The sequence below is a fragment of the Cyclopterus lumpus genome, chromosome 2 (genome assembly GCF_009769545.1).
Source record: "Cyclopterus lumpus isolate fCycLum1 chromosome 2, fCycLum1.pri, whole genome shotgun sequence".
NCBI lineage: Eukaryota > Metazoa > Chordata > Actinopteri > Perciformes > Cyclopteridae > Cyclopterus > Cyclopterus lumpus.
The window spans coordinates 5,586,326-5,605,946 of NC_046967.1; the positions used below are offsets into that span (position 1 = coordinate 5,586,326).

Below are 19,621 nucleotides of genomic sequence, written 5' to 3' on the forward strand. Positions count from 1 at the left end.
GTCCTTGTGAAGAGCTTCGAAAAAAAGAACGAAAAAAAGTACAAAACTCCAAACCAAGTGAGTCGGAGGGGGTTGATGCCCAGCCTGAGGATTTATGTCCCCTCCCAACGACCAACCTGGTGATGTTAGGGCTATGAATTAAAATACGCAGCCTTAGCACTTTGTTGAATGAGGCGAGAAAAGAAATCCCTCTGAAGCAGCATCACTCCGGGAGGAAGCTTGTGGCGATACATTTATTGGCTCAAATACAGTGTATAGCATTCCTTACAGTTCTTGGGAATTGAGTCGGAAGGAAAAAAAGAACAAAACTCTTGAATACCTCCCTCAGCATGTCGGGTTCTAACTTTCAATCGGCGCTAGTAATACTCCTCGTAGTTCTTGGGGTTGAGGCAGTAGAGGATCCCTCCGCCGAAGGAGAAGATGGTCCCTCCCCAGGCCAGGCCGTAGCCCCAGTTGAACTCGTGGTAGATCCTCAGGTTGATGCTCTCGATGAACTTGATCGGGTAGAGGACCAAGCTGCAGGCCTGGAGGACAACTGGGGGAGACGAGCAGACGGTAAGTCCAAGGCAAGGTATCATTTCTTAAAGGGGGCAATGTATCATTTCTTAAAGGAGGCAAGGTATCATGGTATCATTTCTTAAAGGGGGCAAGGTATCAAGGTATCATTTCTTAAAGGGGGCAAGTTTCTAAAGCCCATTATTTTTGCCTATATAGCAACTGTGTGTTGACCCTCTGTATGAAATGTTTTATGTTTATATATGCACTGTGCAATTTAGCAATTCAAAAACAGTTGTAGAATTGAACAAATATGTGAGTCAACATAGAAAGATGTTGGTCCTCTTTTCTTCCACAGTAGGGGGTCACTATTTAAATTGTATATCGATTACTAGTTATTGAATTAAAGGGATATTCTGAACAAACGTTCTCTAATGTAAAGGTTTGCTGCACATTTTAATGAGATTGGGTTAATGGGATTGAGTCAAATTCACTTTTTTCATTCACATTTCTCAGCAGTCACGTACAAAACACTTTAGAAATATTTTTTTAAAACTACCAAAATTAGCATTGACTGGGTCGAGAAGAGAGTCAAGAGCCCAGAGGGAATGTTATTTAGCTCTCTTCAGTTTGTTCATTTTGGAAGCGCTAAATAAATCAAACTTGATCGGGCAAGAAGCGAAGGGAGGGAACGATGGTGGAGAAGAAGAGGAAGAGACGGGGAGAGAAACAGAGGTGGACTTCAGTGTCAAAGGAAACAGGATGACTTTTGGGAGGGAAAAGGGGAACAGGGGACAGGGCAGAGACATAGATGTTTAAAAAGGGAGGGGGGAGCTGGATGGCAGTGGAACAAAGGAGAGCACATCAATGGTTATTTCTTCAAAGAGAATTCATCTTGTGGGAACATAAACAAGCTTTGGCACTTTCCTGCATTAAAAAAACAACAACACGGAGTGTATGATTTCCAAAAACACGCAAATATTAACACAGAAGATGTGAAAAACTGCTTTAAAGGGGTATTAGTTGTCTAGTGGTGTGTTTGTGATCTATCGTTCACTAAGGGGTCTCTTTATCGTCCACCCCAAACACACTTTGCCTCCGTGCTCTGCTTTTAAGATATTGCTTATGGAGGCTTTTTGACAGGTAGGGTTTTTGAATTGTTTCTATGTCAAATAGAATTTCTAAGCTCTAAAATGATATATTCAATAATGATTTGTGCTTGAAGTATTGATTATTTTTTAATCAAAGAGTTTTTCAAAGTAAAAGGCTTCTCTAAAGTGTAATGAGTGGTACAGGCACATTTGGGTTCCAATCCATGGTGTAGAAAACGATGAACAACGTAATCCAGTTTGAACAAAGAAGTTTGTTTTCTACACTTCTTGTGGTTTCCTGAAAGTAGGATCAGCCTTTTAAAGGCACTAGCATTGTTAATATTTTAAAGCCACAGTCAATATGGGATCGTCTTTCAGATTATTTCTTTTATTCTGAAGTTTGTAGCAAAATGAGGCAATCCTGTTAGAAATGTAGTATCAGTGCATTATTGTCTGCCACAGTATCTTTATCATAGTATCACTGGTATTGATACTTCTCCAGTTAAACAATACTGACTCCAATTGATAATTTTTCTGACCAGATCTATATATAGTTGTGTGCTCTTTGATTTAATGCACCGTGTAATTGGTTGACAACCGATACCGCCTGCCCCGCACACGGCTCTGAACATGCAGATGTCTGAGCCAGCGGCTAGAAGCAAATGGTGCCAACAGCAGCCAACATTAATGGCTGACAAAGCTATCAGTTCTTGAAATCCTTTAAGTACATTAGTGTTTAGGTGCAGGTTTACAGGTGAGATGCCGCTGCAGTAATATCAGTTATTTTGGCCATCCATCTGGAAGCAAAAGTCATATTAATTCTAAGACAAGGATAGGTGACGGTCATTGGAGCACTTCCAAAAAAAAAAAATCAAGAATCTCATTTTAAATTCTTCTCACCTACAATGCCTTGATTGGTGATGCACCATCATATCTTAAGAAGCTTGTAGTACCATATTGCCCCACTAGAGAGCTGTACTCACTAAATGCGGGACTACTCGTGGTTCCTAGAGTCTTCAAAATTAGGATGGGAGCCAGAGCCTTCAGTTATCAAGCTCCTCTTTTATGGAACCAGCTTCCACTTTCAGTCCGGGAGGCAGACACAGTCACCTCATTCAAGAATAGACTTAAGACTTTCTTTTTATAGTGCTTACAGTTAGGGCTGAATCAGGTTTGCCCTGGTCCAGCCCCTAGATATGCTGCTATAGGCTTATAGGCTGCTGGGGGATGTTTTAGGATACACTGAGCACCTATTTCCTCTTCTCTCTCTACTTATGGATGCATTTACATCTCGCCATTGCACCTTACTAACTCTGCTTCCTCCCCGAGTCTTTGTGACTTCATGGACCCTGCGGATGCGCCCCGCCCCCCTCCTCTCTATCTCTTTCTGTTTCATGGATTGTGGAGGTCCATTCATACATTGTCATATTCATTTAATGTGTTTATGTAACTCTGTAATGCTGTTCATTCTGTACACATGACATCTATTGCATCTGTCCATCCGGGGAGAGGGATCCTCCTCTATTGCTCTCTGAAGGTTTCTTCCCTTTTTTCCCAGTGAAAGGTTATTTTTGGAGAGTTTTTCCTGATGCGATGTGAGGTCCTGGGACAGGGATGTCGTATGTGTACAGATTGTAAAGCCCTCTGAGGCAAATTTGTGATATTGGGCTATACAAAATATACTGAATTGAAAATGTGTGTATATATATATATGTGTATGTATGTATATATATGTGTGTATGTATGTATATAAGATTTAAATGTTTGGATTTGAATAAATTAAACACCACTTGGAAGCTAGTGATGTAAAAACCTATTTCAGTGAATTTACAGTGGGAGGAAATATGTCTGGAACCTGAGGCTCTTCTCACATTGTACCTCTCTATTTAAGCTGGAAATGGCACACTCTTTGCTTTGTTGAAGCTAAAGACAGAAAAGCTTCTCATTAGCCACAGCCTGCAAAATGATTATATGAATTTAATGGTTTAATTCCAATCCGTTTATGCATTATCTATTCTCATACATGCTTTTAAGGTATTTTTACTGGATGAGAAGACTCCCGGTTCATAAGAAATCAATGTTATTTCTAAATCTCTACACGGGCACTTCAAGTAAGATTTCCTCTTTAGTGCCGTAGAGTTCACTTCTGTGGTTTGCACAGTATGATTCAGAAGGCAACACATCCAGTTTTGCAAATTTAAACCTTTCATGGCTAAAAAAATTAATTCTCCAATTATTCCGGGAGGTTGGAAATGGGGGAAATGTGGAAACTTGACGGTTGTCCAACTTGAGATTTGGGGCTGACTGGGGAAATTAAAGGGAGAGGCGTGACCCCGCCGGGCCCGACTCATAAAAATAGGATTCTCTCTAAGTGAAGAGAAAGGAGTGTGTGTGTGTGTGTGTGTGTGTGTGTGTGTGTGTGTGTGTGTGTGTGTGTGTGTGTGTGTGTGTGTGTGTGTGTGTGTGTGTGTGCTTATTTAATGATAAGGATTATAATTTAAATGCATGTCACTTTCCAATGTGCTTACCCTGCAACCTTCCAGTTACCTTGTCTAAATTGGCTAATTGTGTGTGTCATTAGGTGTGTGCGTGTTTTAGCGCATAATGAACGCGTGGCCCTCGACCCAGGGCTGTGTGTGCGCTGACCTGCTGCGAAGAGCATGAAGGCGACAGGTGTGTAGAATCGGCGTCTCGTGCCGATGCACACGGCAACCAGAGCGACCAGGAACGACATCAGCACCAGGGCTCCACCCCCTAGCAACAGTGCCAGCGTAGCAACCTGCCAATCTGGAATGGAGGTGGTTAGGAGGGGGATGAAAGGAGGAGAGGAAATGAAGAGAGGAAAGTGAGAAAAGTAAGTCAGCACGAGAAGGCAACGTGCATGCAACATGTCGCATACAAAAAAATGAAATTTAAAAAACTGTCATGAATAAATGCAACATTGCGGAACCAAAAAATGAAATTTACGAGACCTCGAGGGTGGCCTGGGAGTAGAGATGGAGCCGCAAGAGACATATTATTTTATTTGACATTCATTGCCTTTTCCACCATCAAGTATGTTGACTAAAGGGCGAACAAGGATGGAAGTAGAGAAGGTTTAATAAAGGAAGGGGTGAAGAATGAAATAGGATGAAGTCTTGAGGAGGAAGGATAGAAGGAAGAAAGAAGAGAGAAAAGGGATTGGAAGTGGAAGGGAAGGGAAGACATGAGAAATGAGGCGGACAGAAGGAAAAGAAGGACAGAAGGGAAAAGAACGACGGTCAAATTAAGGAAGTATGAACACGTACAGTAAGGGTGAAATAAAAACAAGGAAGTGAGAGGCACATTGGGGAGTAAAGTTTGGAAAGTGAAAGGAAAGAGAGGGTGTGGTGAATCAAAGGATATAGAAATGAGGCAAGATGACAGGAGGATAAAGATGAAGGAAGGATGGATTGACAAAGGACGGACTAGGTTAAGTGAAAGAGAGGAAGGGAATGGGATGAGAAGAGTACGGAATAAAAGCAATGCTTAAAAAACTAAAAGGAACAAAGAAGGTTGAAGAAGGGGAGAAAGGAAAGAGGTAATGGGGAGGAAAAGTGATGCCATTAGGGAAACATTTAGAGAGAATAAAGGAGCAAGGTTGAAAGAAAGGGAATGTAAAGAAGGAAGCAGAGGGGAATGGGGTAAGGAAGGATAACAAGATAAAAGAGGAGACACATGCAAATAGAGATGCACCAACATGACGTTACAAGGACAAAGGGGGGGAGGAGGAGGTTAGGAGGACGTGATGGGGCTGGGGCCAGAGCAGCGCAGAGTGAAAGTAATGAAGAGCGAGAGAGGGAGAGCACTTAGTATACCTGAGCTGACAAAAAGCCTCGGCTAAAAAGCTTCACTGGCATGTTATCAAAAATCTGTCCGCTTTTATATATAGGGAGCAGTGTGGCTTCATGCGCACTGAACCAGAACACACACACACACTGATACGCGCTCACATAAAACCACACCCAAAATAGGTACTATTATCATGTCACACTCAGGCGTCAACAAAGGTTGACGCCTGAGTGTCAACAAAGGTTGACGAATTGTCTTATAACTTGCATTATCTCTACTGACCAGCAGGGGGCGACCCCTCCAGTTGCAAAGAGAAGTCTGATTGTATAGAAGTCTATAGGAAAATAATTTCTCACTTAATTTATTCCCTCAGTAAATGAGTTTATTGCATCAATATTTAATTTCAATTCTTCTTCAATACAGCATGATGTTCATTTAGTAAATGATGGTCCATTTCGAGTCAAATAGACCATAAAGCGGAGTTTGCTTGAGGGCGGGCTTACTGCGATTGACAGGTCGTTGCCACTACCAGATCTGTATACACCGTCTCTAAATCACTCCTCCGCAAACAACATGACAACAGACGTAATTCAAGGTGGCGACGGTGAAATCAGCGAACTCGAGGCTTCAAAAACTTCATTCTACAATTCAATGGGTGACAACATCCACTTCTTACATTCAGGCACACTCAAGATTGACCTCTACCTCGCTAGCTAGCTTAAAGCTAATTTCTTTACAGTCAGGACTTGGGCACATAACAAATAACATAACTTTTCTTTATGTCTGAACAACCTTTAGGGCCTTGTCACGAATTAGATGTCACAGCAAAACGATTCCATGTGTCTTCATGTAATATGTGGTTCTAGAACCTCGATGTGAAGTGACTACACACAGTTGGCAAACTAGCTGTAGCTGGCAAACTAGCTGTAGCTGGTGAGCTAACAAGCTAGCCAGCCAGAAGCGTACGAGTGGTAGTGAGAGGAGGTAATCATGAATGTGTTAGGAACTGGTTACTGTGTTCACAGACGGACATTCTTTCCTCTGAAAGTTGAGTTGTGTTCGCGACCTGTCGAATACCTAGCTCGTTAGCTCAGTTGCTAATGGGACAATTATCTTACACAATCATCAGAACCCAAGGGTCAACAGCTCAACGGCCTAAAATAGTGTGCCAAAGTTCCCGATATTATTCCGATACATTGTGGGATCACGTTATAGATTTTATCAGGAAACAATACAGATGTGTACAGATGCAAAGCAGATTTCAATTAAATTTAGTTTATTTTATATAGCCCAATATCACAAATTACAAATTTGCCTTAGGGGGCTTTACAATCTGTACACATACAACATCCCTGTCCCAGGACCTCACATCGGATCAGGAAAAACTCTCTAAAAATAACCTTTCACAGGGAAAAAAGGGAAGAAACCTTCAGGAGAGCAACAGAGGATGATCCCTCTCCCCGGATGGACAGATGCAATAGATGTCATGTGTACAGAATGAACAGCTTTACAGAGTTACAACACATTCAATGATTATGACCGAAATGTATGAATAATTAGTTGTAGGCATATGCACAGTAGCACAGTAGTTGGCATCAACGGTATACTACAGGGCTGTTGAAGTGGATGTATTTAGTATTTTACAGCACGGCTATTTAGGCTGTGTCAATTTACTTCTCAAGTCAGGTAAAAAAGAAAAAAGCTCATGAAAGATGAATGGTGGAGGTGAGATATTAAGAAAATGAGAGGCAGAGGTGGATAGTGGGAGGCATAGAGGAAAGGAGGAAATTAAAGATGAGAGAGGGGAGACAGTTGGAAGGAGAGAAGATAGAGAGAGCAGATAGGAGAGATAAAAAGCATCTTATATTAAGAACATTCTCCATCTTGAAGGATGCTGCTGATTAGAACACTAATTCAGTTTCAATATAATGTTTCATTGGAACAAGATATTCCTGTAGTTTCTATTTCCCAGGCTCTGCATCTATTTGCTTCATGTTTGAGGTAAAGCACTTCAGGCTAAAATTCTTTTTTTCCCTTGAAGTCGGCTCAACAAAAAGCAACTACAATTATGTTGCCCCCCTGAAGAGTTGTCCCAAAAAACATTGCCCTGTAAAAAAAGTAATGCAACAAGGACAGATGTATGGAGGTGGAGGGTTAAATTAAAAGGCTCTCAGGAGGATCAGGTGGTGCACCGTCCTTTCATATTTAACTTTCACATTCCCCTCAAAGCGCAGAGCTGCTTTCACAGCTGCCCTCTGTGGAAGCGGACAATCAAATGGCAGCGTGAAAGCGAAAGGCATCAAATAACCAATCAAAACTAATGTCAGCAGCCATGGTTCAGTGAGAATCCCATCTCTCTGTCTATCAGACACACACACACACATTTAGCCTGTGTTTTGTCAATGGAAAACATTATACAAAATGTGTATGTCAGACTTGTAGGACCTCAAAAAGTGTCTTTTTAAAATAAACCTTCATGTTCACTAGAAATATACAGTTTAGCATTCAGTGTCTTTTCAAAATAAACTTCCATTGTAGGTTTCAAGGGCACAGGTTTATAGACTGTACCAATATCTGAGGGAACTTGTTATCTTTGGAGAGAACAGACACACAGGAGCAGAAGTACTTGTTGACCAGCATGGAGAAATTCTCTTTGGGTGTGGACAGCTTGATTACGAGGTCCAGACCTCAGTGATTTTTTCCTGGACTGTTTCTGAAACCGCTTGAAACTGACAGCTATCAATAAGACAGCTATCCGTGGTGTGAGGTGACTAGCAATTTATACAGAAACACAGTCATAAAACTAAAATCAGTGCAGTGTTTGTAGATATTATAGAAAACTGATGACGCTCTGTTCTGCAATTCTTTAATGTTATTGGATGTAATCTTGGATTTCACTAGCAGACAGTCCAGCTCCTGATGATGTAATATTGAGTTGGCCTATATCTTTTACAATTGAAATGGGGCTTCTGGAATAGTTTTATTTTACTAGCACAACAAATTACTAGTCAGCTGGAACCTAAAACCACCAATTAGTCAACCAATTGATTGAGAGGGTATTCCGAGCAAACAACATTAAATTAGAAGAGTTGATATAGAGGAGAATACATATTTGAAAGCAATACAGAAAGCCTTACTGCACTGTATTACATTATATTTTAATATTTTGATTTGTCACCTGGCACCTGAATTATGTGTGTCCTTTACATGAATAAAGACTTTTCCACAATGAATTGGTGCATAGAGATTTACTAGAGTGCAGGAATTCAACTGTTTGACACTGAAACATGTTCTGGGAGAGGAACCCCCGGACCCCCCACTTTAAGTGTCCCCACATGTTGAAATGAAACGAATGCCCTTGGTACATTGATTGAGTTTTTAGGTTTATTGTGTTAGGTTAAATATTAGTACTTTTGTTACATAAAACAAGTGTGTTTGTCATGTACGTTACAAACGTGGAGTTGAGTCTGTGATATACCACATACATAAATCAGTAGCTAAATGGATTCAGTATGGAGGAACATATGTAATAAAAACTCGTCCTGCTGAAAGGTTTCGAGCTTCATCCCAACTCATACACATACTGAAATCTTTACTTCTCCACTACGATCGTAGTAAATCACTTTTCTAAAGTGAAAATAAAATGTTAAACATGTACGTAAATTTGTAAATTAAAAGATAATCTTAATGTTGTGAACACAAGAAAACAACACGTGGCATCACGTTGTTCTCACTTGAAAGTTCTATGTTTTCTTATTCTACGTCATCACACTCAGAGAGCCTTTTCTCTGAGTGTCTTACATTGATACAGACGGGTGTACCACACACCGAGGGGCGTGACAAGGTGTTATGCTATTTGACCCCCCTCATTTGATGTGGTTCAGCTACATTTGAATCACAGTCTTAAAATGCATTCAATCAAAGATGAATTTATTAAACAAGCTTGTCAGTATTGGAAAAATGCATCCAAAGGTAATGTAATTCTCTCTCACGCTGTCATACATATACAGTCACTGCAACTGTTGCAAATACCTTGCTCTCTCTCTCACACTCACACTGGTTGTTTTCATGACTTGCTGATTAGCGCTCGCACCAGTTTCTCACACACAGACACACACTGTGCTGCTCAGTGAACCTTCCTCACTCACGCAGAGAGAAAGACCTCTCGCTGTAATATGACTGTTGGCCATGTGACAGGATTACTGCACTGCAGTGTCACATTTTCTTTTCTTTACTGTAAAGCCTTTCCAAGCTGTCACACTAGCTGCTGTAGTACTTTGGGTTCCTGAATCCAGAACATATCCCACCAGCCCTGTACAGCAGCTGGAAATGTAAAATCCTTAGACTGTATGGAAAAGGTGTGTGTAGTCACCGAGACGTCACCAGTTAGCAGTGGTGTATAAAGTACCCAAAAGCAATACTTGAGTAAAAGTAAAGATACCGTACTGCAAAAATGACTCCAGTAAAAGTGTCACCTATGAGAATACTACTTGAGTACAAATCTTAAAGTATCTGATATTTACTGTACTTAAGTATCAAAAGTAATTTACTGATATTAAAGTAAGTATTGAAAGTAAAAGTACAAGTAAATGCTGTTCATAAAAAAGCAAAGGGTCAGAATTTTGAGAATTATAAGTGCTGTGGCCACCATGACCAAGGACAAGGAGTTGTGTTGAACATAATTGGGTTGGCTGTGATCCATCCAGGAGCAACAATGTTCAACATAATATATTGTACATAAGTATACTTTTGTATACTTTTGAACTTATCATCATAATTCTCAAAAATATGACACTATGAAGAAGTTGTATTCCGACGGCCCTGCTAACCACTGACCGACAGTCGCCATAAAACATTTCTCGCAAATATAGCCACGGGTGTTGGTCTTCGTCACCACCGTTATTTGTTGCGGGAGTAGCATGTGCTTCCATTTCTGCTTCCAACATGAAATCAGTTATCTACTCATGTAGCTAGTCGCTAGCTAAGTTATCATCCTGGGCATCACAGGAAATCAAAAAACCGCATCTCTGACAGCACTTGTTTGCAATTGCGCTATAACGTAATTAACCAACTTGCAAGCTAGCATCACTGATCCACCAAACCTGCTTGCTTGGAGTCTGTGTTCCACCACAGTGCCCGACATTGGTCCCATGATTCACTTTTTTTCGAAAGATAGATTTTATTTTGTAGCGAATAACGAAGTGTCAGGATCTGTAGTGTTGTTTCGTGTTTCCTGTCTTATTTTGAAGTCCTTGTCTCTCGTGTCCTCTGTTTCTCTTCACTTCCTGTCCCTGTGATTGTCTGCCCTGTTCCTGATTGTTTCCTCCTGTGTCCAATCACCTGCACCAGCCCTCTGTATTTAAGTCCTGTTCATGTCATTCCCCTTTGTCGGTTCGTCTTGTCTAGATCGTGGAAGATCTTGTGTGCATGTTTTGTATCCTGGTTTTTTGGAATCCTGTTTTGGAATCCTGTTTAGCAATAAAAGTTGCTTTTCCATCGTTGACGGCGTTTGGGTCCTGTCCTGTCGAGCTGCACATAACAGAACGAACCGACCAAGAATGGACCCAGCCTACAACCCCTTCGAAGGGACCCGCTTGGCCTATGGGGGCCCTCGTAGCCTCCAGAAAGGGAACTACAACCCCCATAGGGTCTCGGCACCAAACCCCTTCGAAGGGACCCGCTTGGCCTATGGGGGCCCTCGTAGCCTCCAGAAGGGGAACTACAACCCCCATAGGGTCTCGGCACCAGACCCCTTCAACGGGACCCGTTTGGCTTATGGGGGGCCTCGTAGCCCCAGGGGCAGAGGTCACCCAGGCCCAGCCCCGGAGTGGGGGGCGCAAACCTCCGGACCGCGTCGGTGGAGGGTTCCGGCTGCCGCCTCTGTGCCGCAGACTACTCCGGTTCCCGCAGTCGCCTCCGTGCTGCAGCCCTCGCCCGTTCCTGTTGCCGCCTCCGTGTTCCGGCCAACCCCAACTTCCTGGGACCTATTGGACTTCCGGCCGGCCCTTGCTTCCTTTGCCTTATCCCAGGACGCTTTCCGGGACATGATGGAGTCCCTCCGAGCGTTAGACATGGTCCTGCTTCGGCCGCAGTCTACGCCGGTTCCTGCAGACGCTGCGCCGCAGTCAATGCCGGTTCCTGCCGACGCTGCGCCACAGTCCACGCCGCAGTTTCGTGTCCCGTCGGCGCCCCGGCCGATCCCAGCTCCTCGTGTCCTGTCGGCGCCCCGGCCGACTCCAGCTCCCCGTGTCCTGTCGGCGCCTCGGCCGATCCCAGCTCCTCGTGTCCTGTCGGCGCCCCGGCCGACTCCAGCTCCCCGTGTCCTGTCGGCGCCCCGGCCGACCCCAGCTCCCTGTGTCCCGTCGGCGCCCCGGCCGACCCCAGCTCCTCGTGTCCCGTCGGCGCCTCGGCCGACCCCAGCTCCTCGTGTCCCGTCGGCGCCTCGGCCGACCCCAGCTCCTCGTGTCCCGTCGGCGCCTCGGCCGATCCCAGCTCCTCGTGTCCCGTCGGCGCCCCGGCCGACCCCGGCTCCTCGTGTCCCGTCGCCGCCCCGGCCGTCCCCGGCTCCCCTTGTCCTGTCGCCGCCCCGGCAGACCCCGATTCCCCGGGTCACGTCGCCGCCCCGGCAGACCCCAGTTCCCTGGGTCACGTCGCCGCCCCGGCCGACTCAGGCTCCCTGTGTTCGGTCGCCACCCTGGCCGCTTCCTTTGACACGACCTACGGCTCCAGAGCCCGGTTCCCCTGAGCCCGGTTTTCCGGAGTCCGTCTGTCCGTCTGGTGACCGTCCTTCTGCCCGTCCCCCGGAGCAGGTCTATGTGCCTGGTGGCCATCCTCCTGTCCGTCCCCCGGAGCCCTTCCGTCCGCCTGGTGGCCGTCCTTCAGCCCGTCCCCCAGAGCCCTTCCGTCCGCCTGGTGGTCGCCCTTCTGCCCGTCCCCCGGAGCAGGTTAGTCCTCCTGGTGGCCGTCCTCCTGCCCGTCCTCCGGAGCAGGTCAGTCCTCCTGGTGGTCGTCCTCCGGCCCGTCCCCCGGACTTCTTCTGCCAGGCTTTTGGTCCCGCCTCCGGCTCCCCTCCACCCACCCTGGGGGACTGTGTTGGGTCGTCTGGAATCCGCCCCTTGAGGGGGGGGTTATGTCAGGATCTGTAGTGTTGTTTCGTGTTTCCTGTCTTATTTTGAAGTCCTTGTCTCTCGTGTCCTCTGTTTCTCTTCACTTCCTGTCCCTGTGATTGTCTGCCCTGTTCCTGATTGTTTCCTCCTGTGTCCAATCACCTGCACCAGCCCTCTGTATTTAAGTCCTGTTCATGTCATTCCCCTTTGTCGGTTCGTCTTGTCTAGATCGTGGAAGATCTTGTGTGCATGTTTTGTATCCTGGTTTTTTGGAATCCTGTTTTGGAATCCTGTTTAGCAATAAAAGTTGCTTTTCCATCGTTGACGGCGTTTGGGTCCTGTCCTGTCGAGCTGCACATAACACGAAGGTTTCAGGGGAAATGTAAAAGTATCAGTTTTCTTTGCAAAATGAAGTGAAGTAAAAGTGAAAGTCAACAGAAATATAAATAGTAAAATACAGATTCAAAAAAATGACTTAAGTACAGTAACAAAGTATTTCTACTTTGTTGCCCGATGGTTATGTGGACTGTCGTTTTAAGGCCTCGCTTTGGGCCATCGTGATCTTACTTGCAGTCGCCATATTGTTTTTTCGTAGTCGCCATATTGGTTTTTGGCAGTCACCATCTTTGTTATTGACCATCGGCATCTTGGGTTTTGGCCGTCAGCATTTTTTGTTTTCCGGCATTGCCTTCTCTGCTTCTCGCCATTTAGTTTTTTGCAACCTTAAGTGAACTGAGAGGGTGGAGCTAAGTACAACAGAATAAGACATTTTTAGACGACCAAAATGTTTCGTGAACTTAAAGCACACTTTTTTTTTTAAACGCCACGGTATAGCAACCTGTCAATCACAAGGTAGCGACGCTAAAGCATAACCTGCTTTATGGTCTATTTGACTCTAACTAGGACCATTTATTAAATTCATGCTGAAGAAGACTTGAATAAATCAAGACATAAGTATAGTTATTTTATCATAGACTTCTATACAATAACTTCTTTTTGCAACCACAACCTGATGGCCAGTAGAGAGAATGCAAGTTTAAGGCTTTTCAGCATTGGCTTCACTCTTTGGAAGGTTGCCACTTAAATCAAGAGTACAGTACATACTGTATCTTCGGCTTTCAGTGCATTATACTTTCCATTCTGTAGCCAGGTTTGTATTAGCACCTGGCTACAGAATGTGTTCACCATTTCCTGTTATCACTTTTAAAGACGCAAATAAAGTATCATTGCAACTAATGAAGCTCAAGCAGAAGTTCAGTCATGAAGACACTCTTTACACTCCTGTTCATTCATAATTTCAGTCTCTAATTCCCTGCAATTACTCCATCAGCTGATTGTGGGGCGTGCACATTAAATTAACCAATCAGATTCTGCGCAGTTTCTGTAAGCCAATCACATCACTGTTGTCAAACTTTAAAATAGGTTCTCCTCTCTGCTGCTGTCAGTTCTCATTTCATCTCAAACAGATGTGACCCTCTTACCCCCCAGGCTCCTCCAGTCAGCATCCAATCCTGCTCCTCATTCATCATCGTGTTACAGCAGGACTCCAGGGGGGATTCTGCCTTAGCAGATATCAGCATCACAACCCTTTCCTTATCCTAATTCAGGATGGAGTCCAATCGCCAAAGACTTTGCACTATTCAAATATATGCAATTGTAATAAATTATTGTTAAACTCTATACAAGTCCCTCCTGATTGAAATAATCAAAAAATAAATAATTGATTATTCTACTGATTGCTTTGATTCAATTTATTGTTTAATCTATAAAATGTTATATGTTATAGAAATAGCTTTAGCTAACTGGGTTTCCCAGAGACTAAAGTGGTGTTCAAATATCTGATTAATATAATATCTGTCTGACCAACTTACCAAACTTTATTCAAATTACAGTAACATCAAATGTTGATGGATTGATCAACTAATTGTTTAAGCTCTAACGTAAACTTAAAGAAAAGGAAAATGATAACAATCTGTAAATCACAGTGGATTTTAAAACCCGCTGAACCCCAAATCCCGCCGGCTGGATGGAAAAGCATGTTTTCTTTAAAGACTCGCCGTAGCACGGCGATTTATGATTTATGGCATTGTTATTTGTTATTCTGCACAAAACATATGGAATTCTCTCTGCTCTCGCCATGGTTGTACCGTTTCCAGACTTGTATACACTAATGAAAACACTGTATAAATAAACCAAAATATGGCAAATAAACCTGAAAATAAGAGCCTGTCTCCAAGTGAACACGGCGGATGAAAGTTTAAAAACAAGAGGTTTATCCAGAAAAAACTTATATAATAACTGCAAGCTAACACCAGAGGAATATACTGTAATTAAAATATTTAAGGCACATTTTGTTCTTCTATTATGTAATTTGTGTATTTTAAGACTTTTATATGTTGCCACATACTGCTGCTGTGATACTGTAAACACTGTAAAAGCTTGATTTGTATCCACCAAAAAGGTGTGTGTGTGTGTGTGTGTGTGTGTGTGTGTGTGTGTGTGTGTGTGTGTGTGTGTTGAGGATGGCAAGTGGGAGCTGTATGTTCTTGGCTATTCCCCTGTCTGCCTGTCCACCACAGAACTGAATGCCACATCATTTCCCATTCCCCGTTCAGCCGCTACAAATAGAACAGGTGTCTCCGGGGGGCTCGGCTCACTGCGAGGGGAGACGGAGTCAGAGGAGAGGAGAAGGGGATAAGAGAGGAGGAGAGGGAGAGAAGGAAAAAGGGGGGAGAGACTTGACCCTGGAGAAAGGGATGGTGAAATTACAAAGGGAAGATGATTGCAGTAGTAAATGTAACAATGAAGCCCTGAGGCAGGAGAGAAGGACAGGACGAATGGGAGAGAGTATCAAACAAAAAGAAGATGGGAAGAAGAAATGGGAGGAGGGTTGAGTATTGAGGACAAGACAATTCATTTTGAGAGTACAGATGAAAAAGGGTTGGGGGAGTAAAAGCAACGGACGGATCGATAGACCGATGAAGAAAGATGAGAGGGGCAGAGGAGCGAGGAGGCAGCATTCATGAAGGTTCCTTAGGTCCTTAGTGGTGACTGAGCTCAAATCAGTGACAACAAAGAATTTGAACGTGGGTCAAAAATGGCACTTCTTAGTTTGAATTGGTTTCAAATCACACCTTTCTACAAACTTGAGTACATCTTTTGGAATTTATATGTAATTAATGTGTTGAACAAAGCATGTGCAAAATTGACCGATAATCTGGAAAAGCTCACCAAATGGTTCCCATTACCCCATAACCAAATCCAACAGCCTGAAATCTGTCATGGTCAAGTCAATGACAAACATATTTGGTACCAATAGCCCCCAGTAATTTATTGTGCTTCTGTTTCATTTGAAGCCATGAAACAGATATTTTTTGTTTTCTAGATTGAGTGTGACATTTTGATATGTAAGAAAACAAAGAGGAATGGAGAAATAAAAAGGGTTTGTCGGAGGAGGAGCAGATGACAAAAGGAGGAGAAGATGAGTCGGAGGTGGTTGAGTCGGACAGGAGGAGGTTTGGGGGGTGGGGGGTGGGGTGAGAAGGAGGATAGTACTTGATCTCTGGTTGGCAGCTGACGATTGAAGTGTCGACTTGTGCCATCAATATCGAAAACTCCCATGAAATATGTAACATTGCTTCATCCATTTGTTAAAGTGATAGCCCTTTTGTCATTGTGGTTACATGAATTAATTCATGTTTGATGACGGGACAATTAGCGGAGGAGCCACAATGAGCAGCGGCTCAGCTTCTGATCTCTCACACACTGCTTCAGTGACTGGTTTAAAAGCCTTGCTTTTCCGTTGAGTTGCCAAGCAAATTTGTAAGCAAACCTTTGGAAAATGATTTCCATTAACTGATTTGGACCAAATGAACTCAGCTACGCTGACTGTAGTTTGGTCAGAAGTTGGTGGTGTCGGCTCCGCTTTAATGGCTGTAATCCACCAGTGAAACCAAGTAAGAAGAAGTAGACGCAGCCTCCATTTGGCAAAGGCGTTTCCATTTAAGGCAAAAACCAACTCAAGCAAGTGAAAAATGTTGTTTTGCACAATTGAGCATGTTTCATTGAATTTGACGGCCGCCAGGCCCCTCAGTGTTTATAACTTACGCTGAACACTAGGTGAAGGCCGAAGGGCCCTTTGCTGTTTAAGGAGTGAGATGAGCACTAGGGGTGCGATGGGCCCTCAGTGCATATAGCAAGCATAACACCTGGGTCTGCAACCCACCGGAGCGACGTCTTGAAACACAGAACCCAGACTCATTGAAAAAAAAAACATTCATGCCAACATCCGAAATGTGATTATGACTGTGAAACTCCACACCACTACGTTTCTATTTAAATTATTTTGAAGCGTCTAGGCTACTTCGGGGTTTCAAACACCCCAAAAATGGAGGGGTTTGGAAACGCTAGCGGGTTGGACTCGTAGTGTGAGTTGGCGGAAACGTAGATCTTTCAAAACGATGACGCAGACACCCGCTTTCGTTACCTGGTTGGGTTCTAAGCAGTCACGACGTGTTCTTCCTGAATTCGTCACGGAAGAAAACAAACAGCAACTTCTTTGACTACCGATCAACTACAAGTGACATGGATATCAGATTACAGGCATTGATGACCTTGTTGTCTACACTACCATCTGTTAAATGCAGTTAAATCCAGAATGTTATAATGCTACTCCTGCCGACATGTGGCGTGTCCAAGCGGACATTTGAGATCCCGGTTTGCTGCTTTGCGGAGGGCGACGGACACAAGATGGAGGACTTTCCTTTTCTTCTCAATGCTTATTTTGTTCTCGACAACTTTTCTTTCCACAAAATGTGTCTGTTTGACACATTTTGTTATAATCTTCTATAGAAGAAGATTATAGAGGACGATGTTCATTATCAAGTACACCATTTTTTAATACAATAACTAAAATAACTAAGCAAACAATCTACTTCCCGGTTACACCGGCACCATCATGCACGGTCATCATTTTGTTCTAAAATCTCGATTTTAAACAGAAACATATGCATTTTTGCAAAAGCGCCAAATATGAGACTTGGTAGCATTTGGCCATTTCGGTAAACTAATTTTTTTTTTAAAACTACACTGTACAAACACTTTCCCAAAAGGGGAGCCGGCACCAGCAGGTTATATATCATTTGTGTGTGTGTGTGTGTGTGTGTGTGTGTGTGTGTGTGTACAGGTCCTAAGAGAGGCGGTGTGGAGATGCAACAGAGAAATCAGAGTGTGACATAAAATATTCAGCTGGGCTTCAGAGGAGAATGTCCAGAAATAGGTCAGCTCAACGCGGTAGCCAAATACACACAAACACACACTAATGTACACACTGACATGCAGACCCCCCCACCACACACACACACACACACACACACACAATCATGATCCCATCCCACCCACAGAGACAGCACAGACTTAAAGACAGAGTGATGGTGGAATGGACAGATGAGTGGTGAATATAGAGGGGTGGAAGGGTGTATGACAGACAGACAAATATATAGATGGTGTCTGACAGTTTAAAGATTAGACAGTTTAAATTATTCCTTTTTAATGCCCCCAGGTGTAATTAGCACCAGTCAGGCCACAGTGGTAGTAAAGAAAGCCACTACCATCTCAATTAAAGTAACACCTGTGAACTCTGGTTTCCCTGGAAACCAATCCAACATCCGAGATCTACCCCTCCTTCCCCGCCCCAAACTGCAAGACCTCTCCTCTCCTCTCAACAACGAAGCTGTTTATCTCGACAACAAAAGAAGAGGGAAGCATCATAACATTTTTTTTTAAATGGAGCGAGACGGGATGAGCTCTGTATGGAGCCAGCACCATTTATTTTCTTTATTTCCTCCTGCTTTGAGAAAAGAATGAATTAGGCACAGGTAAGAGGCAACACCCAGGAGAGTTGGCGTCTCACTCTGTAATCTTGATGCTGATCATTGTGAGTTTTAACAGATTCTGCACGTTATAGCTCCTGAGCAGAAGACTTGTATTCCCCTAGAATAGGCTGACAGCATCAGTTGTAAACATGGTTTAGTCTCACAAATGGGAGAAAATCCTCATCATCCTACCATTCGAACAGTGATATGCCTTTTTTTCTTTTAACATAAATCAAACTTAAAATTGCACTTCAGAGCTGCAACTAACTTTTTACTGATTTTTTAGATTAAACATAAAATGCCAAATATTTCCCAGTCCAAGTTGAGATATTAAAATGACCCACAGATTAAAACTCAAAGATAATCAAAATATTTAAGCTGGAAGCACTTCACATTTAATTAGAAATAATGACTTGTGGATGATCACGGGACAGGACCAATGAAGCGTCTGTTATGATATTTTTGTATAGTAACTTCTGTTTCTAGTTTACCTGAACCCAGCGTGCTGCTGCACTGCCAGTTCTCGGTGCTTGCTGGCTTCCAGCAGGACTCCCACAGGGACAGGTAGTACTGGTCGTCGGCGGTCACCCACGCCGGACTCATCACGGCTCCCACGTCCAGGCACAGCGCCAGAAAGACGCACACCAGCCCGACCAGCTTCAGCGGCGTCAGCGGGGAGCCGCGCGCCGACTCGTCCGTCTCGGTGACAGCGGATGACATGGCGCGACTGGAGAGAGGCGAAGAGGGGTGGGGTGGGGGGTGTTTTTTGGGGGGGGTCGAAATCCCGGAGAGGATGCCGATGTGTGTGTGTGGATGTATTCCTTCCAGGCGGTGGGTGGATATTTGCGAAAGTCGGTCGGGGGTTGGGGGGGAGAGAGTGGGGGGCGGGGGGGAGGGAGAGTCTGAGCCGAGTGACGGAGCTGGTGCCGCCGCCGCAGCCGCCTGCGTTGCCCGGTAGACGGACGCTGCGCCTGTGGGCACCGCTGCTGCCGCGCACTTGAGATCTCCGCCGTTTACAGCGCTGACGTCAAGGCTCTCAGGGATCAGCAGGTGCTACAGGGTCCTAGAGAGAGAGAGAGAGAGAGAGAGAGAGAGAGAGAGAGAGAGAGAGAGAGAGAGAGAGAGAGAGAGAGAGAGAGAGAGAGAGAGATAGAGAGAGAGAGAGAGAGAGAGATAAGAACAGAAAAGAAAGGTCCTCGCTCATCAGGGCCGTAGCCAGATCAGGATGTGAGGAATCCAGAGGTTC

General features: G+C 44.1%; 1 protein-coding gene and 1 long non-coding RNA gene across 2 annotated transcripts; one reads left to right on the plus strand and one right to left on the minus strand.

The window, feature by feature from the left end:
• Nucleotides 1-185: 185 nt before the first annotated feature.
• Nucleotides 186-19,095, minus strand: LOC117745393 (transmembrane protein 47-like). Its single transcript, XM_034553684.1, has 3 exons — nt 18,867-19,095; nt 4,233-4,373; nt 186-535 (listed from the first exon to the last, which is right to left on the minus strand). Exons 1-3 carry the CDS (start codon nt 19,093-19,095, stop codon nt 357-359), a joined length of 549 nt encoding a protein of 182 aa, XP_034409575.1. The 3' UTR covers nt 186-356.
• On the plus strand, nt 410-14,173 carry LOC117745399. The gene is made up of 3 exons (XR_004611232.1): nt 410-555; nt 4,168-4,440; nt 13,991-14,173. It is a non-coding gene; the product is annotated as an uncharacterized LOC117745399 (long non-coding RNA).
• Nucleotides 19,096-19,621: the final 526 nt, after the last annotated feature.

Coding starts and splice junctions, on each gene's coding strand:
- LOC117745393 (XM_034553684.1), bottom strand. CDS start 19,095: ATGTCATCCGCTGTCACCGAGACGGACGAGTCGGCGCGCGGCTCCCCG. Junction 4,374..18,866: donor CAGCAGCACGCTGGGTTCAG/GTAAACTAGAAA, acceptor CCTCCATTCCAG/ATTGGCAGGTTGCTACGCTG. Junction 536..4,232: donor CTTCATGCTCTTCGCAGCAG/GTCAGCGCACAC, acceptor CGTCTCCCCCAG/TTGTCCTCCAGGCCTGCAGC.